The 26,883-nt window shown below is 44.6% G+C and overlaps 1 protein-coding gene across 4 annotated transcripts in view; it reads right to left on the bottom strand.

Annotated features, from left to right (window-relative positions):
• FRMPD2 (FERM and PDZ domain containing 2) overlaps window positions 1-26,883 on the bottom strand; it is a 96,668-nt gene that overhangs the window by 25,081 nt on the left and 44,704 nt on the right. For all 4 annotated transcript variants that reach the window (XR_005721379.1, XM_040242624.1, XM_040242622.1 and 1 more), the window contains 6 exons: window positions 22,427-22,582; window positions 17,453-17,638; window positions 8,984-9,131; window positions 4,802-5,012; window positions 1,910-2,010; window positions 298-390 (listed from right to left, as the gene is read on the bottom strand). Coding sequence is in view for 3 of the 4 variants with exons in the window: in XM_040242624.1 (XP_040098558.1) it covers window positions 298-390; window positions 1,910-2,010; window positions 4,802-5,012; window positions 8,984-9,131; window positions 17,453-17,638; window positions 22,427-22,582 (895 nt within the window). In the remaining variant the exon portion in view is untranslated. The remainder of the gene's footprint in view (window positions 1-297; window positions 391-1,909; window positions 2,011-4,801; window positions 5,013-8,983; window positions 9,132-17,452; window positions 17,639-22,426; window positions 22,583-26,883) is intronic.

The following is a 26,883-nucleotide window of genomic DNA, read 5'->3' as shown; positions in this document are numbered from 1 at the left end:
AATTTCAATATACTAAGAAATGGTGTTAGGTGAAAAATTGTTTTTCTACCTTGTTCTTAGATTTTCAAGATATGCACTCCAAAATCTTATAGGATCTAAAAAGAAACTTCTGTCCCCAAAGTCCCATTACTCATTAGGGATATTTAAAGGGAAGAAAAAGAAGTGATCACTGGAAAAAGGCAAATTGGAAGAGGACAGGCAGGAAAAGGGAGTAGGAAAGTCTAAAGGGAAGATGGTGCACACCTCCTCTCTGCCCAGAGAGGGAGACTGGGACTCCTCTCCCGGGGGCCCTCTTACCAAAACCGCGGTGTGGGTCCCGGTTCAGCGTCACGTGCACAATTTCCCCGTCTGGTTCAGCTATAAAGCTCCTTCTCCTGTTATTTCGTGATCCTGGATATGGGAACAAAGCCTCACATTGTGCTTTTCCCCAAAATGATCTGAGATGTAATGCAAAGGGTGTGACCAGCATTTCACACACATATGCATGTGCGCACGCCTAATGCTGGGCGTGGATCACTGAACACACACAGATGAGCCACTGGGTCAGCGGTGGCTCCTCAAAAGCAGAGGCAAGGCAGGGCGGGCCATGTGCTGTTCTGCATGACTCACTACAGCTGTTCTTTGTCTGCACTGGTCTTAGGATAAGACAGAATGTGAGCAGAGATGACTTTGCTGACAGGGCTTCCCAGGGAGTACAATGGTAAAGAATCTGCCTGCCGATGCAGGAGGCATACGTTTGATCCCTGGGCCGAGAAGAGCCCCTGCAGGAGAAAATGGTGATCCACTCCAGTATTTTTGTCTGGAGAATCCCAAGAGCAGTAGAGCCTGGAGGACTATAGTCCATGGGGTCACACAGAGTCGGAAACGGCTGAGCAACTGAGCCTGTACAACCTTGCTGACAATGAAAGCTAAAACTAAAGTTGAAGCACAGAGATGAGACAGCAAAGCCTTCCTCTTGCTGGGCCCTCACCACCAGGGGTGATGTGGCCTTGAAGTCCAGCGGAGGCACCCTGCAAGTTTTCCCCCAGCTTGGGTCTTGCAGGGGACTCAAGACAGAGCCTTAAGGGGCATTCCAACGCTGACCACAGACCACATGGAAAAATCCCCAAACGGTAACTCGCCCCTCGAGGATTTCCACATCACTCACTCTCACAGGGCACTACCATGGGACTGGCACACAGGTCATGTAAAGAGCCACCGGGTGGGACTCCAGATCCAGCCCCCAGGCTTAATGCTCATCCCACATAAATATCTCCTCTAACTCAGGACTCTTTATGTCCCACTGGGGACCTTCCTAGAGGATAGATGACAAAGAGGGAGGCTGCCTGCCCTGTATGTGTTTTCTGGTAAGAGAAAGTGAAAGTGTTAGTTGCTCAGTCATGTTTGACTCTTTGCAACCCCATGGATTGTAGCCCGCCAGACTCCTCTGTCCATGGACTTTTCCAGCCAAGACTACTGGAGTGGGTTGCCACTTCCTTCTCCAGGGAATTTTCCAGGGATTGAACCCAGGTCCCCCGCACTGTGGGCAAATTCTTTACCATCTGAGCCACCAGGGAATTCACTTTCTGGTAAGTAGTGGGAGGCGATATTCTGGGACTGCATGAAGAGTTGTAACAAAAATGGATGAAGTGTTTTTCTAACCATGCCTCTCCATGGCAGGTATTCCTCACACTGGACCAGAGTGCTCAGAATCTTGGCCAGTGCTCACACATTTCAGACCAATGTGCCCAGCGCAAGCCACGAGTGGACAAGGGCTCTTCTCAACCATAAGAAGTTTTGAGATTCATGGAAAAGCAAAAAGACTGTGAACATTATTGGAGAAGCAACATGAAGTGACCGCCAAAGGCTGAAAGCAAGCATAACATGTACAGTTTCCTTTACCCCTGCTCGGCTGATGGCTGGCCTGTACCTGTGCACATGCTCTGAGCAGGCTGCCCGGAGAGAGGGTCACAAGTTGTTGGCTTCTGAATCAAACAGAGGCGCTCCAGCTGCTCTCGGCCAAGGCAGGGGCTGTGGGGAAAGACAACAAGTTTAGACAAGAGGCCACTGGGAGACAACTTCCCACCATTCAGAGTATGTGTGGTGGTCCCATGCTCTATCAGTCAGCAGATCCATGCTGCTGCTGCTGCTGCTGCTGCTGCTAAGTCGCTTCAGTCGTGTCCGACTCTGTGTGACCCCACAGATGGCAGCCCACCAGGCTCCCCCATCCCCGGGATTCTCCAGGCAAGAATACTGGAGTGGGTTGCCATTTCCTTCTCCAATGCATGAAAGTGAGAAGTGAAAGTGAAGTCGCTCAGTCGTGTCCGACTCTTCACAACCCATGGACTTCAGCCTACCAGGCTCCTCCATCCATGGGATTTTCCAGGCAAGAGTACTGGAGTGGGGTGCCATTGCCTTCTCCAGCAGATCCATAGATGCTGTCAAAGGCTGATCTGGTTATTCCCTTTTCATGGAAAGTTATCAGTAACCTCTGATGAAAGAGATAGGAATACCAGACCACCTGACCTGCCTCTTGAGAAACCTATATGCAGGTCAGGAAGCAACAGTTAGAACTGGACATGGAACAACAGACTGGTTCCAAATAGGAAAAGGAGTACATCAAGGCTGCATATTGTCACCCTGCTTATTTAACTTATATGCAAAGTATATCATGAGAAACAGTGGGCTGGAAGAAGCACAAGCTGGAATCAACATTGTCAGGAGAAATATCAATAACCTCAGATATGCAGATGACACCATCCTTATGGCAGAAAGTGAAAAAAACTAAAGAGCCTCTTGATGAAAGTGAAAGAGGAGAGTGAAAAAATAAGCTTAAAGCTCAACATTCAGAAAACAAAGATCATGGCATCCGGTCCCATCACTTCATGGCAAATAGATGGGGAAACAGTGGCTGACTTTATTTTTTGCAGGGGGGGGGACCTCCAAAATCATTGCAAATGGTGACTGCAGCCATGAAATTAAAAGACGCTTACTCCTTGGAAGGAAAGTTATGACCAACCTAAACAGCATATTAAAAAGGAGAGACATTACTTTGTCAACAAAGGTCCATCTAGTTAAGGCTATGGTTTTCCCAGTGGTCATGTATGGATGTAAGAGTTGGACTATAAAGAAAGCTGAGCATCGAAGAATTGATGCTTTTGAACTGTGGTGTTGGAGAAGACTTTTGAGAGTCCCTTGGACTGCAAGGAGATACAACCAGTCCATTCTAAAGGAAATCAGTCCTGGGTGTTCACTGGAAGGACTGATGTTGAAGCTGAAACTCCAATACTTTGGCCACCTGATGCAAAGAGCTGACTCATTTGAAAAGACCCTGATGCTGGGAAAGATTGAGGGCAGGAGGAGAAGGGGATGACAGAGGATGGGATGGTTGGATGGCATCACCGACTCAATGGACATGAATTTGGGTAAACTCCGGGAGTTGGTGATGGACAAGGAGGCCTGGCGTGCTGCGTTTCATGGGGTCGCAAAGAGTCGGACACGACTGAGCAACTGAACTGACTGACTGATGTGAGTCATTAGGGTTGTGAAAATCTGGCTTTCATAAAAAGTAGAGGAGATTGCTGAGGACTCTGATTCAGCTTTCGGTTGAGAAGGCTGGCTGCCATGCAACGTTGCCAGTCCCCTCATGGGCATGTACACCTCTTAGGTCGCTGGAAGGGTATTTTGCAGTCAAAACATTCTCAAGATGGCCTCGAGTCAGTCATGGCTTCTCTGAACTTTTAATCTATCAGCTTCTCTGAGCTGAGCTCACCATCCCAGTCATCCCCACCAGTGGGCTGGTCACGTAAATAACACAGTCTTGGAGGCTTCAGACCAGTCCAGATGAGTACCATCAAGACGAGAAGAAGTAACCAGCCAAGCCCTGCCCTAAATTTGTAACCCAGAAAAGTGTGAAACAGAATAACAAAATGCTTGTTATTTTAAGCCACTGTGCTTTGGAGTTGCTTGTTACACAGTAATAGATAGTTTTGCTTCATCATTATTGATTGGGTTTGCAGTATATGGTGAAGCATATTTGCATCAACAGATTGGGAGCCATAATTTTCTATGAATTGCTTTAAGATATAATATATGCATCACAATCCAAATCAACCACCATTTCCTCTTGCTGAAACAGATGTATAACTCATTCCAAAGAACAGCTCCTCTAACATCTTCATTGCTCCTATAACATCACATGCTGCCTGTGAATCTGTGCTATTTATAGAACTTACCATGTTAGTGCAATCCAACTTACAGGCCATTTTAAAATTTATGGATCATTGTGTTATAATGTAGAGTTCTGTTGATAAGCTCATTATTTTGCCTTGCAAATTACATTACAAGAGATTCATCAGCAAAGAAAGCAGCAGGGTAGCAGTTAGGAGTGCAGATTCCAGGGCCAGTTGTGGGGGTTCAAGTCTCAAAATGGGAGAAACCACTTTGTAGGGTTGTGAAGGCTAAAGTCTTTGATGGGTACAGTGTTTAGAACAGTACCTGGTTCATGACAAACCCGAAAAGGCTAGTACAACTTGTTTATTTTGTCCTCATCAATTTCATATCATCACCTGGCTCTTTCTCCACCAAAAGATAGAGCAACATAGTAGGGGTACATGGGATACCTGCCTTAGAGTGTTTAGCATCGATCTGGCCCACAGACAGCTTTTGGGAAACCTCTATGGAATTAATTGATAATTACCCAATGAATGCATACTTCCTGGAGACATCTGACCTCCTTTAAACAAGGTCTTCACATAGGGATTGCTCCAGAGCACCAAGTACATGGCGGTTCAGGCCCAGAGAGCAGAGGTGTCAAACCCACCTGCCTCTGAGTCCTTGTGCCCCTGTCCCCTTGCTGGTGTCCATAGTGAAGTTATCCAGTGACCTGCGCAACAGGCCTCCCGCGGCATCCTCCAACCCAGGTATGAACAGCGCGTTTTCTGAGCACGACAGTCTCTGAATCCAAGTGAGTTGGTTGGACTGGGGCAGGTGTGCAAGACTCAGACTGGCCATTTGCACACACTTATCGGAGTCTGAAATGTGGCAGAAACAGATGAACATAAATACCCACCAGAATGGTGCTGGTGCCATCACTCTTACGGCAGCAACGCATCACAGGCCCCCGGTGCTCTCCTGGCTTTTCCCTTTTTTCAGAGGGACCTATTTTTCCTCATGCTGGCTCGTGGAGCTGCTGTGATGAGCCCTGAGAATGCCAAGTCTGCCTAGTTAGCACTCACTAAGGAAAGAAAGCTCAGACACACAGGTAGAAGAGACGGGATACCCTCCATCCCCCGGCGGCTGACAGGACTTTGAGCCACAGCTCACAGCGGTGTCACGGCGCCAGCAGAGCCTTGTGTAAAATTAACTGCCACCCCCCGTTCTGCCCGCTGCCTTTACAAACCATCCTCCAAACGTTAACAAATAGGTGTGCAGATTACCTGAGCTCCCAAGATTACTCTCTGCCCTGTGGAACGCAGTCTTTCATCTCTACACAGCTTAGTTTCCTTGCTAATAAGATTTAAGATCCTATTTTCTGAAATATGAATAGGTCAGATGTGTTGTCTTCCAGTTTTAACAACGCCCTCCCTCCCTTCTTGCAGAAAGAGGTAACAGATGATTTTCATGAAATCCCTGACGTGAGCCCAGGAACATGAGTGACTCTCACCACGTCACTCTTTATGTCATTCGTAAGAAACTGGATTTGATAGATGGATTCCTTAAATTAACTAGGATTTATACAAAGCCCAGTTTGTAATTTGAAAAAAGAAAATGAGGACTGTGTTCTGACTAGCAACAGATGGTACGACCCTGTTACAATCAAGAAGAAAAGAATGCTCAGCACGTGGCATTTGTGTAGCTCCTGTTGTGTGAGTGAGCGTGTGTGTCTGTGCTCATATCCAAAGCACAGTGAGGTGCCTTCAGTGAGAGCTTGTCCGTGAGCACTTATTTCCTCCAGTAGACAATCCCCCTAACCTACAATGGGCCTGGTTCACTATCAGCAATGCACCCACTGAAAAAGGTAGCTCTTTTTTTTTTTTTTTTTTTTTGGCCTCACAACATGGCCTGTGGGATCTTAATTCCCTGATCAGGGATCAAACTTGCACCGCCTGCAGGAATCTTCATCACTGGACTGCCAGAGAAGTCCCAACGTAGTCTTTAAAAAAATACTTTTGGGGAACATTCTGTGTCTAGGAGGCATTCAGTACCATCGTTCACATACAGCAGGCAAGGGAGATGGAGAAGGAAATGGCAACCCACTCCAGTATTCTTGCCTGGGAAGTCCCATGGACAGATGGGGTTGCAAAAGAGTCAGACACGACTTAGCAACTGAACAACAACAGGCAAGGAAGAAAAGAAGACTAAACGCAATCAGAACATGATACAGCAGCAATGATAGTGACATCCACACTAGCAGCCTGCCCATCCTGTGTGCTCGTCACATGCCAGGCACAGTGGTAAGCATGTTATCTGTATTGACTCATTTAATCCTCACGAGAACCCTGTGGGTTAGATATTATTATACCCACTTTATAGATGAGGAAAAGTGAGGCTAAGAGAGAGTTGACAATTTGCTCAAGGTCCCCAGGGCTTGTAGGTGGTAGAGCAAAACTCACCCAGCTGACTTTATAGCCCACACCAGAAAATGGATGTGCCGAGGACGTGGAGATAAAAACACACAGGAGATTCATCTGAAGCATGTCCAGACCCCTCCGACTGCCAAGGTCTAAGGGGACAGTCACCTTAGCCCTAATTATGGTGGATATTTAATACTCACAGGGAGACACTGTACAGAAAGAAAGTGATGACAGGGACTCAGCTCAGAAAGGTTTTGTGGATTTCAAAGAACCCTATGTATAGAGGTTGGCGGTATGGGAAGAAGAGAGGAAGGCTCCAGAAGGTAGCAGAGGAGAAAGATCACCAAGGGCCTGAGTTTCCAGCAGAGTTCTGTCCCCAGCAGAAGATGGAGAGCACTGGTGCACCAGAGAGGAAGCCACAAGGAAACGGGAAAGAGAACTAGGGCAGGACGGTGGCTGGTCACTGCAGATCTGTGGAGTCTGACAGCCACAAGCTTGAGGAAGGGAAACAAGCACCCCTGAAGCTTGTGGCCATCTGTCCGAAAGGACGAGAAAAGGCCTGTGGGCCCCCTCTGCGATGCTGACAGATGCTCTCTGATTTAATCCTGAATTTATGCACTTGTAGAAGCTCGGTGATTTTTCTCTCGCCCCAGGGAATCAAATATAACTATAAAGTAATATGCTTATTGAGACAATTCACAGAAGAATGACTAAGAAACATTTGGAAAATGTCCAACTTCCCAACAGTCAAAGAAATGTCAAGTGAAACAATACCAAGAAGTCATTTCTCCCTATAAATGAACAAAGATAAACATGATAATATCTATTCCAGCAAAGATGCAATGAAACAGGCACAGTGATACTGGGCATGGGAATGGCTCTCAGAAAAACAGCAGCAGCCCTGAAAATGCCCCTGCCTTTGCATCCCAAATTTAAATGAAATCTAGCTTAAAGAAATAATACAAGATACAAAAAATTTTTCTTCCCCTGTTGTTTGCTGCAATATTATTTATGATATTGGAAACTGAAAGGAAACATAAAATCAAAATAGAGGCACAATTAATTAAATGGCTGCATTTTCACACCAATTTTCCATCCATTCATTCAAAACAGAGGCATTAATATTAACCATCTCCCACTTGATACACCTCTGTTTCATGTTGGAACAGTAAAGGCAGGGACCCTCTCCCTACCCTCTGGGAACTCCCAGCTCACTGAAAAGTGGAGGCAGACACATCCCAAATAAAAGGGGCTGAATGCCACATGTGAGGAGGCAGGAGCAGGCAGCTCCATATGGGAAGGGAGCACACAGGCAGTTAACCGGCAAGGACTGCAAGGAGCGGATTGTCCTTGAACTTATTCCTAGAGAATCAGACTTATCTTGGTTGTCTGAGCCTGGAAGAGCACGGCAAGTAGAGGCCACGCAAACATTAGATTCCCCAAAATCCCTATTATGGTAGAATTTGTAGTTTGAGAAAACAGTGTATCAAGAGCAAAACAGGCTTAAAAGGACTAATTTTGCTAGTAAGCCCATAGAGTCTTTATAAATATTTTATGCTCATTGATATCAGGCAATAAAATAGATACTGATGATGTCTCGCACTTTATTTCAGCAACAGCAGGTAAGACATAATTTACAGTCGTTATTTCTAGCTCCCTGGAAACATCATAGAAATGCTACTCTGTGACTTCATAGACATATTTACATATTTATCTGGTTTTGCTGACAATAATAGGCCACTTCCATTTTCTGTATTTGGTTCTGCCTCTGAATGCTCAATAATTTTGTTTCCTGGTTGATCCCCAACCCCAGGATGCCAGGACCCAGTGACGCAGCTCCCCTGTGAACTGACTGGTGCCAAACAAAACCCCTTGGCATGCTGCAGTCTTTGGGGTCGCAGAGAGTCGGACACGACTGAGCGACTGAACAACAACAAACAAAACCCCCTCGAGTAGGAGCTGCCGTAACTAGTCACATGGAGCCGTGAACACCAGACATCATTCTAGATGAGTGAGAAGCAGCACGGCCTGTCCTGCTGGGGCACAGCACGGACCTGCTGGACGGGCACCGAGGCCCAGAAAGGGCAAGTGAGTGTTCAAAGGCGCGCAGCTAGTAACTGGCATAGCTCTGAGTCTGTTGGACCCCAGCGTCCACATTCCAAGCCTGGGGTTCCTCTGCATCCAGAACCCCTGGGGTCTTTTACAAGTGCAGATTCTGACTTAGGGGCCTGAGATTCTGCCTCCCTAGCCGGCTCCCACGTGATGTACACGCAGAGACCACTCTGGGAATATGGATGGTGAAACCACTAGATTATATTGCTCCCTGTTATAAATGAATAGGAAATAATGGTGAGAGCTCAACAGTAAATATGATACACCCAGCCTTCAAACCCAAATAGCTTTAGGCTGAGAACATAGTGTCTACTCACCACTTGTAACTCCAGGAGAACTCATCTGAGCATTAAACCCATGCTGGGCGCAGCACAGGCCCAGCAAATATTTACAGGTCTTGACTGAATCAGTGACAAATGCGTGCTTTTTCCCAGTGACGCTGCTTGTGATGATGAACTTCTTTCGCTGCGGGGAACAAACGCTGACTTTAATATACTGATCATTCTTACCCATCCATCGAAGCACAGTTATCCAGAAAATAAGCAAATACAAGAGCTGTCAGTTGGATACCAGTGTAGTAGGCATCCAGAAGGGCATGGCAGATATTGTCTGACTATGGCCCAATATTTTTTCTCAGTTTTAATACAATCCCTCTTTTTTCCCCCTTCATTTATAAATCAAATGTTTCTTTATTGAGCAATTGCTATCTGCCAAGGACTGTGCTGCTGCTGCTGAAAAGAATATGAAATGAGTTCAGTACAGGCATTGCCGTCAGCAAGAAGTTAATTTCCATGTGCATTGGGAAAGGCCATTAAATATACGTATAGTTTGCATTGTCCAAACTCTCAGACGTGGAAGGCAAAATCTCAGCTAGGAGGTTTATAGAAAAGATAAAATCACATCAGTAATCTCATATTTTCATGCTGTTATGTGCCAGGTTCTGTTCTAAATCCTCTCTGTGTCTTAATTCATTTCATCCTAGGAGCTGCAGAATGAGCAGTCCCATCATTATCCTTATTCTACATGTGAGGAAGCAGACGGAGACTCCTCAGAATGTAGCAGGAACTGAGGTCATATCACCAAGAAACACTTCCTCAACGTTTATACCTTCAAGGCCCATGCACAAAGGGATAATTTTTGTACTGCTCACTGAGATAAACTGGAGAGGTGTATCTATATGAGGCTATCTATATGGAGCTTCCAGGAAAAGATCCTTAAATGTTTGCAATATATAACTCTAATAAGAACAATGAAATATACAGTAATAGAAATTATATTAAATACAAATTTATATATAACTTCCAAATAAAATCTCTATTCTAGGTATTTCATAAGAACCTTGAGCTTGCTCCTATAAAGGTAACTTTATAAATACAGGTTTTATGCTTGAAAGGGCATTCTGAAACTCCTGAACTTCTTTAAGGCTGCTGCTAAGTCGCTTTAGTCGTGTCCGACTCTGTGTGACCCCATAGACGGCAGCCCACCAGGCTCCCCCGTCCCTGGGATTCTCCAGGCAAGAAGACTGGAGTGGGTTGCCATTTCCTTCTCCAATGCATGAAAGTGAAAAGTGAAAGTGAAGTCGTGTCCGACTCTTCGAGACCCCAGGGACTGCAGCCTACCAGGCTCCTCCATCCATGGGATTTTCCAGGCAAGAGTACTGGAGTGGGGTGCCACTGCCTTCTCCCTCCTTAAGGCTAATCCCTTTTAATTTTTGATAGTTGCCATTCCCAAGAACCTCCATTCACACAATCAGATATTAACAAAGGGTGACAACTGTTCATTGCTTCCCGTTTAAAAAACTCTTTTTTACCATTAACCTAATTTCAGATAATTTAAGCATTCTCTAAATATCCTTTACTTTCATTAACAAATTAATGTTGAATCTATACTAATGTGAATGGATTTTGAATTCAACTGAATTATATCTAGTATTTTTTATTTAATGCATTTTCTCAAACATTCATAGATGCTATCTAACTATCCTTACTAATTTTTCCTCAGTATTCAAATTATAATGTCTAAACTCCACTGGCTGATCATTTTATCCATACTTTCCAAAGTTGAATATTTGCCTAGAATCCATCTACTTTGTCAGTATGCACTGATATCCTTATATACAGTCATGACAATTTTATATTAAGTTCACTCAGGTATTAAAAATCTTAGATAAGTCATTTTTTAAAATTGAATAACTGTTCTTTAACAAATCTAAAAAAAGAGAGAGAATTGTTCACACATGCACACATATATACCACATCTTTCTTTCAGACCATAAACTCTTGCCAAACTCTCGTACTTTTGGACCCCAGTGCCCTAAGGTATTAAACACCCCAGAGAGTAGAATTGCTATCTCATTTCTTGGCATGAAGCTGAAAACAGTCTTGCCTGTAGTGGTTTAGATTTTATTTTCCCACTCTGATAACATCGTTTAATGGGAAATCCATGTCTTCAAGCCAACTTCCACACAAGCAAACTGCTCTGTGAATAAAACGATGTGTAACTTGAATCTCAGGGTTTTCAGCACAAACACAAAAAGTGTGTTTACATCTGTCTTGTTACAGAACAAAAATACTTGGTGTTTCTGTAACACCATGTTTGTTTCAAAGCACGTTTTATCATTTCAAATGTTTCTTCCCTAGTAATTTTATTGTTGCTTCGGTTCCTTTGCGGGGTCATTTATTTGTTTGGCTTGACACATCTTTGCAGGATAAGATTCTCTCAGACAGAGGCAGAGGCGCCCAGCGAAGGAAGTTGAAACTCCAGACCCCTACTTGGGAAGGCCATTTCCTGGAAGGGACCCAGCAAGAGCTTCATGTGTTTTTATAAAATGTAGAAAGAAAGATGTTTTCACCACAATCAATTAAAATCACTGGCTCTTCTTTCCACTGGAACTCAGCCTTATTTTTCTCACCAGAGCTAACACTGCATGATGGAGATACAGACCCCACTAAGGGGAGGCGGAAATGAATGGGGCTGCTTGCAATGTAGAGTTAATGGGATTTATTTATGTGATTTACAGTCTCTTCTGCAACAGTTTATTGCCAGCCATCCCAGAATACTCCTTCCATTGGACCAACTCACCCAAAATCTCAGCATAAAGACATAGGGTCAGTAGTCATGTAAAATTGACTATGCCCTACAATAACCAGCCTCAGAAGTATGTGGTGTCGGCGCCAGAGAGGAATAAGATTTGAAATGCAGAGCCAGAGGCCAGTCTGCAGGAAACATTTTCAGTCATCAGAAATGAAAACCTGTAATTTAATTCTCAAAAACATCTAATTAAGTGGAATTTTTATCCTATCAGGAATGTACTTTGTAATTGTACACATACTGCCTTATCAATACAGTGCACTTTTTTTTTTCTTTTTTGATGGGAATCACACAATATGAAATTTATTTGATTTTCCTGTGTTGGAGCCTAGAAACCTGCAGTGGCGCTTCAAAGAGCAAGAATGTCTCTGTCGCAAAGCTGCATGTTTTATGGATTTCATCAACAATAAAAACAACTTTCAATCAGATTTGCTAGATTTCTCTTCTCTCTAGAAAAAAAAGATATTACAAAAGTATCCTCCTATGGAAAAGTACAGAGTGTATGCCACCAAAACTTTGAAAGAGAAAAAAAAAAGAATTATAGAGTTTATCTGGAAATTCATTAATAAGAATATTAACTTTTTTACTTTGGGGATTTTGCAGTAGTTGATCTTTTAAAATTCAAGAGTTGTGGTGATTTATTTTCTCCTTCTACATGAGCGGTCACTTTAAAACCTTGTTTGTTTTTGGAAATTTGTGTCCTTGTTTTTAAAGAGAGCCCTACAAATGCTGTATCCTCCCAGGCTTCATGCCTTTCTCTCCAGACATTTTTAACTACTATTAATATCCAAGAACAGTTATTAGCATGGGTAAGTTCATCATTGCACAATAAATGCTTTTGTGATTGAATAATCTTCTGAATCGATGTCTCTGTCACAGGCGGGCTGCCAATGTACCTACAAGTCATATTCATTGGAAAAATGGCAGGTTTTTTTTTCTATTTCCTTGGCTACCTCTCTTCAGGTTGACAAAACAAATGTTAGCAATTGTCTGAAGCATTCTGGCTTCCTCTAGTAATTAAGCAAATCTGAAACTAGTTTCCTAAGTTGTAGCATGAAAAGTTCAAGTCATTTTCTGTGTAAGATGCTGGGTTTGTGGCAAGCAGCTGGTGATGTTACTTCCCATGATGACTTTTCCATAAAAAGGGATATTTACGTTGAGGAAGAGACTGGTCATCAGAACACGGAAATCCTAATTAGTCACTGGATGTGTTTAAGCTACTAGTTTGTTTTGTGAACCAGATGACTTTCCAGCTTTAAACAAGAAATTATTTGTGGTCATGGGGAAAACAAATATCTGTAAAAGTTAAACCAACTTAAATATAAAATACTTAAGGGGGCTGTTAAATGTATGGCTTCAAAAATTCTACTTTTCAAAATTACTTGGTAGGTTGTCTGCACTTCTACAAATGTTTTAAAAGAAATTACACTGAGAATTGAGAATTTTGAACAATCAAAAATGAGATAGAGAAAATAGGAAGTAATAACAGTGTTGAATATTCAATAATCACGACCCCACTGTGGGCTGCCAGTCTCCCCTGTCCATGAAATTCTCCAGGAAAGAATACTGGAATGGGTAGCCATTCCCTTCTTCTGAGGATCTTCCTCACCCAGGGATCAAAGCCTGGTCTCCTGCACTGCAGGCAGATTCTTTTTCATCTGAGCCACCAGGGTAACCCTCGTTCAATAATTCAGTTCAGTTCAGTTCAGTTCAGTCACTCAGTTGTGTCTGACTCTTTGTGACCCCATGAATCGCAGGCCTCCCTGTCCATCACCATCTCCCGGAGTTCACTCAGACTCACGTCCATCGAGTCAGTGATGCCATCCAGCCATCTCATCCTCTGTCGTCCCCTTCTCCTCCTGCCCCCAATCCCTCCCAGCATCAGATTCTTTTCCAATGAGTCAACTCTTCGCATGAGGTGGCCAAAGTCCTGGAGTTTCAGCTTTAGCATCATTCCTTCCAAAGAACACCCAGGACCGATCTCCTTTAGAATGGACTGGTTTCTCCAGATAATCTTTCAATCGAAATCAAGTCATTTGAGTCATTAAATTTCTGAAAAGTCCACAACTATAAATATCAATTACTTTTTTTTAAAGATAAAGTCAAAAATATTTGGGAAAAAGTCAGTTTTCTGATATCGTAAAGGCCACTTTAATAATAAAAATTATGCTCAATTCTTATTTATTTTTAGATGTAAGCTTTTTTTCCTAAGTAAAAATAATAATTTATTATGAAATTCTATTGAGAATCACACTTTAACAATGTCAACTTCAACAGCCAAGATGGGAGAAAAACAAAAAACACTGAGAAAACGAATAAAACCTATTGTATTCCACTTAGGAAATTCTAACATAAGATAATGATAATGAAAATAAGAACGAAAGAATCAGAAAATGTAAAAGAAATCTTGTTAGTAGGAAAAATTTGAAAACCACAAGAGAAAATTCAGTAGAAAAAAAAGACAATGTTTACTGAGCCACATGTCAAAGAACTTCATGTTTTATGATGAAATCATTGCTGAAGGTATGGGACATGGACTCAGAGAACAGGAAAGTTGATTAGCTACTGGACCATTCTCTGCTGTGGGGACATATAAAACGTTTTTGATGCCAAATTTATTGCTCAGTTCAATTTAGTTCAGTTGCTCAGTCATGTCCAACTCTTTACGACCCATGGACTGTAGCTCGTCAGGCTTCTGTGTCCATCACCAACTCACAGAGCCTACTCAAGCTCATGTCCATTGTGTTGGTGATGCCATCCAACCATCTCATCCTCTGTTGTCCCCTTCTCCTCCAGCCTTCAATCTTTCCCAGCATCAGGGTCTTTTCAAATGAGTCGGTTCTTCACATCAGGTGGCCAAAGTATTGGAGTTTCAGCTTCAGTATGAGTCCTTCCAATGAATATTCAGGACTGATTTCCTTTAGGATGGACTGGTTGGATCTCCTTGCAGTCCAAGGGACTCTCAAGAGTCTTCTCCAACACCACAGTTCAAAAGCATCAATTCTTTGGTGCTCAGCTTTCTTTATAGTCCAACCCTCACATCCATACATGACTACTGGAAAAACCATAGCTTTGACTAGATGGACCTTTGTTGACAAAGTGATGCCTCTGTTTTTTAATATGCTGTCTAGGTTGGTCATAAGTTTTCTTCCAAGGAGCAAGGGTCTTTTAATTTCATGGTTGCAGTCACCATCTGCAGTGATTTTGGAGCCCAAGAAATAAAGTCTGTCACTGTTTCCACTGTTTCCCCATCTATTTGCCATGGAGTGATAGAATCAGATGCCATGATCTTAGTTTTCTGAATGTTGAATTTTAAGCCAACTTTTTCACTCTCCTCTTTCACTTTCGTCAAGAAGCTCTTTAGTTCTTCTTTGCTTTCTGCCATAAGCATGGTGTCATCTGCATATCTGAGGTTATTGATATTTCTTCCAGCAAACTTGATTCCAGCTTGTGTTTCATCCAGCCTGACATTTCACATGATGTACTCTGCATATAAGTTAAATAAGCAGGGTGACAATATACAACTTTGACATACTCATTTCCCTATTTGGAACCAGTCTATTGTCCCATGTCCAGTTCTAACTGTTGCTTCCTGACCTGCATACAGATTTCTCAAGAGGCAGGTCAGGTGGTCTGGTATTCCCATCTCTAAGAATTTTCCACAGTTTGTTGTGATCCACACAGTCAAAGAATTTGGCATAGTCAATAAAGCAAAAGGAGATGTTTTTCTGGAACTCTCTTGCTTTTTTGATGATCCAGCAGAGGTTGGCAATTTGATCTCTGGTTCCTCTGCCTTTTCTAAATCCACCTTGAACATCTGGAAGTTCATGGTTCATGTACTGTTGAAGCCTGGCTTGGAGAGTTTTGAGCACTACTTTGCTAGCATGTGAGATGAGTGCAATTGTGCGGTAGTTTGAACATTCTTTGGCATTGCCTTTCTTTGGGACTGGAATGAAAACTGACCTGTGGAGGTATGGGTCAGCAACCACAGTACCACCAGAACTTACACAGGACTGGGAAAACAGACTCTTGGAGGGCACAACCAAAACCTTGTGTACACCAGGACCCAGGAGAAAGGAGCAGTGACCCCACAAGAGAGTAACCCAGACATGCCCGTGAGCGTCCAGGAGTCTCCGGCGGAGGGGTGGGTCAGTAGTGGCTGCTTCAGGGTCACCTGCTTCAGGCTGCACTCGGGAGGCACTAAGTGCAGCAGTGCATCATGGGACCTTTTGAAGGAGGTCGCCACTATCTTCACTACCTCCACCATCTTTGACCTCAGGTAAAGCAACAGGGAGGGCACACAGCCCCGCCCATCAACAGAAAATTGGATTAAAGATTTATTGAACATGGCCTTGCCCATTAGAACAAGTTTCCCCTCAGTCGGTCTCTTCCATCAGGAAGCTGCCATAAGCCTCTTATCCTTCTCCATCAGAAGACAGACAGAATGAAAACCACAATCACAGAAAACTAACCAAACTGATCACATGGACCACAGCCTTGTCTAGCTCAAAGAAACTATGAGCCACGGTGTGTAGGGCCACTCAAGACAGACAGGTCGTGGCGGCGAATTCTGACAAAACATGGTCCACTGGAGATGAGAAGGTCAAACTGTTAGGGGAAGCACACTGATTGAAACCGCCCGCCCTGGCCAGGTACCATAGTAACCATTTGCATGAGCTGTTTTATGACAGGAGATCCTGATGAGGAATACGGAACTAATAAGCCACCCCCAACCGGAAGAGCTCGGGAAAGGTCTAAAGGAGACACCGCGTGTCCGTCCACTTCCCAGAATCCCTCTCGCCAGCATCCATCTTGGCTGAGCCACCAGGAAAGACTCTGAATTAGAATGATTGGTCAAAGACCACCCGTAAACTAATCCCATCACCATAAAACCCGAGACTGCCACTGGCAGAGCAGTTCTCCTGGGTTTCCTTACCCTCCTGCTCTCCACCCGGGTGCACTTTCCCAATAAAATCTCTTGCTTTGTCAGCACATGTGTCTCCTCGGACAATTCATTTCCAAGTGTTAGACAAGAGCTCAGTTTCGGGCCCTGGAAGGGGTCTGCCTTCCTGCAACAAAACCACTTCAGTATTCTTGCCTTGAGAACCCCATGAACAGTATGAAGATTAGTTGTAACTAACTTTAAATAAATAGTGTTCAAATGCTATTTCAAAAACTGTACATTTAATAGGTGTGTTGTTATTGTATTTTTTTTAATGACTGACAAATGTTTTCACATCTGTAGTCCATGGGAGACAGGCCAGATGCCTCCACACTGTGTGTGCAAAGGGAAAATTAAAATGCAAGGAAAATGTTTCAAAAGCATGCAGACTCCATTGCACCTACTTCCAACTCTCCTTCCCCATCTGCCACTCCCAACCTTGCACTCAAAATCAATAGATTCCCCAAACTAAAAGAACTTCAGCCAGAGGGAAAGTGTAGTCCTTAGTCTAGTGGCTGCCCGTGGAGGTGACAGGGGCCTGGGGGGAGGGATGGCAGAAGAAATGGCCTCCAGGGGCCTCTCAAATCCCCTGGTAGACTTCTTCCCAACATGCCATAGTCAGCGGAGTACAGGTTAGCTGACAGGCTGTGAGCTTATTTTCCTAGGAGAAGCTCACCGGACCTACTGTTCCTTTAAAGGGGTAAGAGATCAAAGGAAAACAAAGCCGGGGTCATGTCAACAGAGTGACACTCACGTAAGCCAAAATCTTTTCAATTTCTCTCCACTGAAACCGTGAGGTTGCAATCCTGCTGTTGTTTCTCACTTCGTACACAATGACACCCTTGGCACAAATCCCCAAGGCCATTTCCCCTTCCGGCCTTGTCTTCTCTGGGAGAACTCGGTATACCAGCACACCATATTCTGGGAGCTGCTGAGCCACCTAGAACGAGAACAAGGCCAATTAAGAAGAGACAGGCACACGGGTCTAAAATAATGGATTTCAAAGCATTCCGTGAGAAAAAAAAAAAAAAAAACCTTAACAGATGTTCTGAAAAAAAGAGTAAGATTGCCAAATAAGTTTTGGAAACACTGAGCTAAACATATCTCCTTACTACAGCATTTCTTTGCACCTCTAATATGATAGTGTTGTTATATTTTATTAATAGAATGAAGGAATCCTTCCCTAATGAAGTACCTTGAGACACTGGGAACACTGATATTAATTATGAAAGTGATACCAGAAAATAACAATATCCTGAACAAGCTTGTAGAATTCAGACTCTTCTGAATCATCTCACTGGGATTTCTTTTTCTAAAGCCTGCTGCGGTACTATCTGATACAACCCCTTCACTTTACAGATGGAAAAACTGAGGCCCAGGCACAGAAAGCAGCCTTCCAAATGATCAGCAGCACTATTACAACAAGATAACATCCTGCAGAAAAAAGGAGCAACCCCTGGCATTTCTCCCCGTGTGGCAGTGATTTGGTGGGGTCCCCAGAGCCCAAGAGCCGTCTTCAGTTTACCAGTTTAGGAGACAGAATTTTGTCAGGGACCTGAGGGTCAGCCCGAGCTGGGAACTGCATCAGGCTAACCAAAATCTTCACAGACTGGTGCGTAAACCTAATACAAATATATTTGTTTTCTATCTGAATGGTAACCACGTCTCTGTTCTGGTCTCTGCCATCTTCATCTTCACCTAGCAGACTCCAGTTCTTACTGGAAGGTCAGTGCGCCCAGGCTCAAGGCAGGTGGGCTCAAAATGTGTCCATGTGTTCTCCACACAGTTGAAACTCTCTCAGAAGGGTTTCAGCAGTGAGATCCGGTGCTCATCTCTACCCCAGAGCAGAGGGGACAAACGCCTGCCCAATCTCTCTCATCCTCAGGTCGGGTCACAAAAATGAGGACAAATTACAGCTTTGGAGAGCTCCTTTCTCGGGCCCTTTTCTGTCTTTTCTCCCTGTACTGATAAGTAATCTGTGCAGATAGGTCACAAAGATCTCGATTACATTTCTGGAGCCTGAATCTCGCTGTTTCTTTTAACTTTGGAAAGACCCTGTCATCGTTACCATCATCATCACTGTCACCATCATCTGAAACAGTATTTATTGGACATTAGTGCTGAAATATCCAACGGCCAGACTAAGCATGTACTTAAAGTATGACAGAGCAGGCCCAACCCAAAACAACTGGGTAAATTCTTTTAAAGAATTTGATGTGATATTTCTAAAACAAAATAATAATAATTAAAGCACTAAAATAGTCATCATTAGAATAGATGATGAAGCAATAGAATAGAATAGTCAATAGAATAGAATTCTACTGAATATTCATCATCAATAGAAGATTCTATTCATCAGTAGAATAGCCTCTATTAGACTTCCTTTTATTTTTTAAATTGTTTCGTATTTATTTTAATTTTTAATTTTTTAGTTGTATAGAAAGGGATAAGATATTGAAGTACTTGGAGGCACAAAATTCTTAAAATGGTTCAGTGCCATTCTGTAACAGAGCAGGACCCTACGGGCTTTCCTGGGACAGACTTCCCTATCCAGTCTGTTTCACATGCTTCTCGTTTGTAGAAAACCTTTAGCTTCCTAGGCCTTCCCTCCTTTGACCCTATCATTGCACTTCTGGGAGTCTGTCCTAAGAAAATATACTAAATGACCAAGATCAAAACCCTTTGATCAGAGTGATGGTTGGTGCAGACTTCCAGAGTTGGGTTGAGAAAACTAGTTCCTTGCAATAAATGTTCCTAAAGGCACCACCGCCTTATAGAGGACTTGGAGAAGGCAATGGCAACCCACTCCAGTATTCTTGCCTGGAGAATCCCACGGGCAGAGGAGCCTGGCTAGCTAGTTACAGTCCGTGGGGTTGCAAGAGTCAGACACAACTTAGTGACTAAACCACCACCTAAAAAGATACCACCTAAAGGTAAGGGAAGCCAGTGGCTCAGAGGTAAAGAACCTGCCTGCAGTCCAGCAGATGCAAGAGATGTTGGTTTGATCCCTGGGTCTGGAAGATCCCCTGGGGAAGGTAATGGCCACCCATTCCAGTATTCTTGCTTGGAAAATCCCTTGGATGGAGGAACCTGGTGGGTCCATAGGGTCACAAAGAGTTGTACACGACTGAGCCACTAAACACAAAAGTACTACCTTAAAAGGGATTGTTGGGCAAGCTTTACAAAGGATATTTACAAAGCATTTGTATTCGTCTGGGGAATGCATAGGATATAATGCTAAGTGGGAAAAAATACAAGGTACAATCAGTATGACTTCAACCACAAAAAGAAAATATTTTAACAGCATATGGCAATCCCTAGATATGTGGGAAAATGGCTCCATGGTTGAAGAAGTTTGGAAAACACCAAGTTAACCTTGAACAAGTTGTTCTGAGATTAATATGCTAATATAGGTGAGAACCTTGCCATCAGCGGTACCCAAATGGACTTTCGCCAAATCTGATGAACTAGCAGGATTAGTCATCAGTGAAGCATAGGCCAAGAGGTTTCATCTGATAATGAAAAAGGGAGCCACAGGAGCTATAATTAAATAATCCAGTAAATGCTTATTGGAGTAACTGGTCTCTGTGCTGAGTTCTGGGGATCCAAGGCCCTCTGGACATTTACAACCTAGAAGAAGGGACAAGAAATGAACAGAAATGTCTGTGATGTAGACTGTCAGCAATATATGCCAACAATGTATAAACTGTTTCTAACCTTTGACCCTGTGATTCTACTAATGAGAGTCTATCCTTAAGAAATTAAGCAGAAATGCAGCTAAAGACATATGCAGAAAAAATATGAATCTCAGTGTTGTTTAAAATAGTCCCATATTTAAAATAATTTATGTGCCAAACAACAGGATACTGAGAAAAAATTTTGGGGTACCTCATGTGTTGATTCAAAAGAAAGTTTCAAAATTTTAGTGAGATGAGATTTAAAAACAGCCCACAAAACTGACCATATAAAATAAATCCAATTTTAAACACAAATGCACGTACACACGCGAGTGCACAGGCGAGAGGGAAGGATGGGTTCACACAGATGGGCTGAGCTGTCTCAGCAGGGAAGGACGACGCGGAAAGGGACGTGCTGCTCACTCAGCCGTGTCTGTCTCTGCAGCCCCGTGGCCTGTAGCCCTACAGGCTTCTCTGTCCATGAAAGTCTCCAGGCTAGTATACAGGGGTGGGTACCCATTCCCTTCTCCAGAGGATCTTTGTGATCCCAGGATCTAACCCAGGTCTCCTGCATTGCAGACGGATTCTTTACTGTCTGAGGCATGAGGGAAGCCTATTTGTGTGTGTGTGTGTGTGTGTGTGTGTGTGTGTGTGTGTTAGTCGCTGAGACATGTCTGACTCTTTGCGACCCCGTGGACTGTAGCCCACCAGGCTCCTCTGTCCATGGGGTTATCCCAACAAGGATACTGGAGTGGGCTGCCATATATATATGTATCACTTTGCTGTATATACCTGAAACTAATGGAGTATTGTAAATCAACGACTTTAATTTGAAAAAGATAACCCCCAAAAAACACTTTCACATTTTTCCTAGAGTTGGTGGCTTCCTTTGCAACTACTGGTCATCCTTCAGTGAGAGGAAGAAGGGACACAGTGAGCCCGCCACACTGAGCCAGGGCTGTGCAGAGGCCTGCAGACCCAAATCCTCGGCTCTCTGCTGGCTCTGCAGTCTTGCACCCTCTCTCCACCAGAGGTGTGCTGATGGCTTTGAAGTCCTCCCTTGTTTACTGTCAAGGGAATGCTGCTTCCACTTAGCAAGGAACCGGAACAAAGGCTGGATTAGGGAACACACAGCGCCTTTCTGCCAGAGCTGCTCACGTGAAACGCTCAAGTGTTTCTGCTGGACTAAGTGCTGCAGAAAGTTCCAAGTGACTGACCAAAAAAAAGATGGCCCTCACCTCAGCAGTTCTGCTTTCAAAGTACTGTCTCTATCAAAAGCTAGAAAACACAGAATATTTTTGTCTCAGGAGACATTGTAAGAAGAAATATAAAAACCCTGGAGTTCCCTTTTGAAACTCTAGTTCCCTCCCCAACTCTAGAAGCCTCGCCAGGTACACCACCCTGGGGATGCTGGGGGGCCTCCCCCCACGTGTCTCTCCCCCACCCCCAGCTCTATCTGCACAGGCAGAGTGGCCAGCCCCTCCCATCCTGACGTAGAGTAACTGGTACTGTGGCTGCTCTCACGGGGCAGCTCTCAGCTATCACGGGGCAGCTCTCAGCTATCACAGTGCTGCGTGCCTCTGGGTCCCCTTCTGTCCTCTCTACAAAACTTAAACTCCCCAGAGGCAGAAAGCACGTCCTCCCTGTCTCTATTTCCTATAGCGCCTGGTCCACTGCGGGTGTTAAGCTGTGAACTGAGCAAAAGCTATTCATTGGAGGCTCTGTGCACCAGCAAGCATAAGAGACTTCGCTTGTGGCTCACACTCAAGTCTGTACTTCAGATGTCAAAAATGTCTCTATGAGAAATGTGGCCTACCCCCACTCACAGAATATCGACTGTGTGAGATTCAAGGTTGAAGAAAGGGCCGGCCATATCCACCCTGGCCCAATAAATCCTACTCATTTGGGGGATCATTTCTAATGCCATCTACTTCCAAAAGTCTCGAGTCGTGTGCTTGTACCTCCCTGTGGCTCTGAGCACATCCAGCCCCAGAGAAATCTCTGGAGGGTATTGCTGACTACATGCCCTCTCAAGAGTCCAAAGGCCTCACCCTCAAGAACTCCAACTCAGCATCCTCTCCCCAAAGCACAGGACTCAGACGGTGCATCTCTGAGACTTCAACTTGGACCCGGAGAGCCGTCATCCTCTCAATGAGACTTGCGGGCATATAATCTTCAACTTGAAAATAGGCTTTGTTCTCTACCTGCTGGAAAGATGCAGAAGAAAACGGACACAGCCAAGACATCTTCTATAAGATTCTGTGCAGAACAGAAGCCTGTCTGCAGTCACAACTCAGTTAGGGCCCCAGGGAAAAGATGCTCTTTTGAAGTGCCCACTGGGCTATCATATTCTACCATATTAGAGATTGAGCCAAACCATATAACAGAAACAGAAGGGAAAGCGGAAAGAAGCCACCTGTTTTTGACCCCCTTTTGTATGCCAGGAGGTCCCCAGAACATATTAGCTCCTTCTATCCTCAAGGTAATCCTAAGAGGACAGTACTATTGCTGTCATTGCCAAGATGAGCCAAATGAATGAGCAAGAAAGTCATTTAACAGAGCTAAGTTCACACCATTTGGAAGTGATGGAAGCAAAGCCCTCACCCATTCCACAATGTCACGCCACTTCCCAAATGGCACAGTGAAATCCTGGCTCTAAAGCAGTGTTTCTGTGTACTCATTCTGCACGTCTATCTGCACGTGCTACCAGCACACTGCCCCCTCTCACAAGCGGGGCCTTGTCTATGGCACCATCTCCTCACAACAAGGTGATCAAGAAGCGTCCTCCGAACAAGAGAAGATCTGACACCAATAGCCCGCCCCAGGCCTGAGCTTTCACCGGCTACTCTTTTGGAAACCTGAGGCTGCAGCCCCACTAGCTGCTGCAGGAAGATCGTTATGGTTCGTCATCACTCACTGCCCAAAACTGAGTTCCCTGGTATGGACTCTGGGGCACGGAGAGGGACACAGACATTTTGGAGGAGTGGTCTCAAGGTTCACAGTAAGGAATGAGGAAGGTAGAACTTGGCAGATAGAGAAGCTGACCCTTCCCTGGTATTCCTGAATCAGCCCATCCTAGTCTCAGGAAGCCAATACCAGCCTAATCTCGGGCAAGACGCAAGCTGAGGGCACCTGTCCATGAGGGAGGCAGCCGGAAACTGGGAGCATCTGGCCTTCTCGGGGCTGGGAATGGGCCCGTCGGTCTGACGAGGGGTCCGACAGCATCCACTAAATCCCCATGTTCCTGGTCTGGCACAGGAGTCCCCATGTGGCTGGAGACAGAATCCTCCAGCCTAGGGCTGGCCCATGCCACTTCTGAGCTCAGCTCAGAGACACTGAGGGGAAGAAATTGCTTGGTAAGCCAGTACACAAAAAAGCATTCAGAATGCTATTAGAAACTGACGCCAAATGCTGGCAAAATGTGGAAGAGCAGGAACTCATTCAATTACTGGTGGAAGTGCAAGATGGTCAAGCCTCTTTGGCAAGGCAGTTCTTCAATTTTTTAGGGAACTAAACAAATTTGTACCATATGATCCAGCAATCATCTCTTTGGTATTTACCCAAAGGAGCTGGAAATGTATGTCCACACAGAAATCTGCACGTGGATGTTTATAGCAGCTTCATTCATAGTTGCCAAAACTTTGAAGCAAAAGAGGTCCTTCAGTTGGTGAATGACTAAATAAACTCTGGTACATCCAGACAATGGAATATTATTCAGCACTAAAGAGAAATAAGTTATCACACTGAAAAGACATGGAGGAAACTTACATGCAGATTACTAAGTGAAAGAAGCCAGTTTGAAAAAGCTACATACTATACGATTCCAACTACATGACATTTTGGAAATGGCAGAGACTGTAAAAAGATCAGCAGTTGCCAGGGGTAGGGGAGGAGGAGGGTGGAGCACAGAGGAGTTTCAAGGCAATGAAATTACTCTATGGAATTCCCTGGTGGTCCAGTGGTTAGGCCACTGCCAGGGCCCAGGTTCAGTCCCTGGTAGGGGATCTAAGATACTGTAAGCCACGTGGTGTGGCCAAAAAAAAAACCCAAAAAACACCACTATTCTGTATGATTCTGTAAGAGTAGATATCTGTCATTATAAATTTGTTCAAACGTATAGAATGTACAACACTAAGAGCGAACTCCAATGTTAACTGTGAACTCTGGAAGATAAGGATATCAATGTGTAGGCTTATCAATTGCAATAAATTGCAGTTGATAGTGGGGGACAGTGATAGTGGGGGAAGCATCTGTGGGGGCAAAAGGGCATATAGGAAATCTCTGCATCTTCCACCCAGTTTTGCTATGGACCTCAAACTGTTCTAAAACAGAAGTCTATTAAACGCGTTTTTAAATTGTTTAGGACATTAAACATTTTTAAAAATTTAGGACCTTTGACCCAGCCATCCCTTTGCTAGAACTAGAGAAGTCAGATCAACAGAAGTCAGCATGAAACTAAAAAAGCTCCAGCACAAGTATTTCTTTCTTTGTCATTTATTTTAAAAAGGAAAATGAGAAGCAACTGGAACAATAGCAGTAGTGGTTATGAGCACTTGCGTGGCGCTAGAGGCGCCTAGAGGGTGATGCCCACGAGAGGGAAAACAAGTAAGAAAGCCAAGTTCCGGCCCTCGTGAGGCATACCACGTGGTTATCCCAAAAACTCATTAGGAAGGCCAGGGGAAGACGGACTACTGAGTGAGAAAGCAGACTGCAAATCAAATGTGGCAACGTTTACAACTGCATAAAATCCCCATGTGTGATCAAAGGCTGGAAGAGAATGCACCCAGAGGAAATTTGTTCTGCTGCAATGATGTGATTAAGGAGATTTATTTTTGTACCAAACTGTCTTTGTCTCCCTTTTTAAAATGCAAATGTAATCATGTTACTTACTTCCCAGCTTAGAATTCATCAGTGCCTCCAGTCTTCCACTGCAGTGGTTTCCAAATCATGTTTTTTTCCCCGGCACCAGAACCATTTATCAGACAAAATATCCACCCCTTAGAAGGGCCCACGAGGTTCCTTCCTGGATCTGACTGGCAGCGCTGCCCAGCCTCAAGGGCCATTAACTAAGGCTGCCGTGAAATCCTTGCAGCTCTGGACGGGCCAGCCTCCTCCTTCTGCTCACTCAGTGACCCAGATACAGGGAGAGGCCTGCACTCTGAGACCTCCTTTTGCCCTTTGACGTGCCCACCGCAGTGCCTGGCACATAGTATAGCAAGGCCCTAGAAATGCTACCTAACCTCAAAGAGGCACAGTTCTTCAATCTGCCTGCCAAAGCCCAAGACAGTGTTTCGATCCCTGATCCAGGAAGATCCCACATGCCTCGGAGCAACTAAGCTCGCGCGCTACAGCTACTGAGCCTGTGCTCTAGAGCCCGGGAGCCGCAGCTGCTGAGGCCACGTGCCGAGTCTCCTGAAGCCCTCGCACCCGAGAGCCCATTAAGTGCATCAAGAGAAGCCACCACGAGGAGAAACCTGCTCACCAGAGAGTAGCCCCTACTCGCCGCAACTAGAGCAAAGTCTGCACAGCATCTGAGACTCAGGAAAGCCAAAAACAAATAAATAGAAAAATAAAATTATGTTTTAAATTTTAAAATAAAACGCAATGGAAATAACACCAGCTTTGCAGGGTTGACACAGGCTTAGACGATGCAAGCAAGGAGCAAGCCCGCCATAAATTCGGGTTGAGCGAGTAGATGCTGAAATGAACGGGTATGTGTAATCTGTTGCTTTCACACACACACATGCATGCATGCACACAGGCGTGCAAGAAAGGGAAAAGGTCTGCCTTTAGGGGCCACATGGGGGCAGCAGAGAATATCTTGGAACCACACTGGAGGCCAGAGCAGATGCAGAGGTGGAGGGGAGACAGGATCTGAAGTAGAAGCTGAAGGTGAAGGATGAGATCCAGGCTGAGGCAGAAACTAGGTGAGACCAGTCAGGAACTGGGCAGGTGACGGGCACACGGGGCACCAGAATGGGGGACCCAGGGTGAGGCCCTGGCCCGGGTTGCAGAACGTGTGGAAGGGGCTGGGCCTGTGTGCGTCCAGCTGCGTTCAGTGGACCTGGCCCACTGTTTCTGTCAGCTGCCAGCAGTAGAGCTAGGGTATCAGGTTGAAAACTGTATGTCTGAATCCACAGACTGAAAGTTGGTCTTTGTTTTCCAGCAGAGCACTCCTGAGTCTGGGGTGGGGCAGGAAAACTTACAAACAGCAGTTGCGACATGTGCGGCCTCAGAGATACATCACCACCCGCCACCCTCACAGTAGTTCTGACCTACTCTTATCTCAGATTTCCGCTTTGCAGATAAAGAGCTGAGCCAGAGAAATAATATCTAATGCCACGTGGCTACTTAACAAAAGAGGCAGGGTTTGGACCTCATTCCGTCTGACTCAAAAACTCCTTCAATCTATAGAGCCTGCTAAGGTCAGCCCAACACTGCCCTGGGAGGCCACACTTCCCTGTCTGTAGGGGCCATCACAGGGCTGGGCTAGAGGCCGCAACAAGGA

The sequence above is a fragment of the Oryx dammah genome, unplaced genomic scaffold (genome assembly GCF_014754425.2).
Source record: "Oryx dammah isolate SB20612 unplaced genomic scaffold, SCBI_Odam_1.1 HiC_scaffold_6, whole genome shotgun sequence".
Taxonomy (NCBI): Eukaryota; Metazoa; Chordata; class Mammalia; order Artiodactyla; family Bovidae; genus Oryx; species Oryx dammah.
The sequence above is the reverse complement of the archived record's forward strand: the minus strand, read 5'-3'. Positions and strand labels throughout refer to the sequence as shown.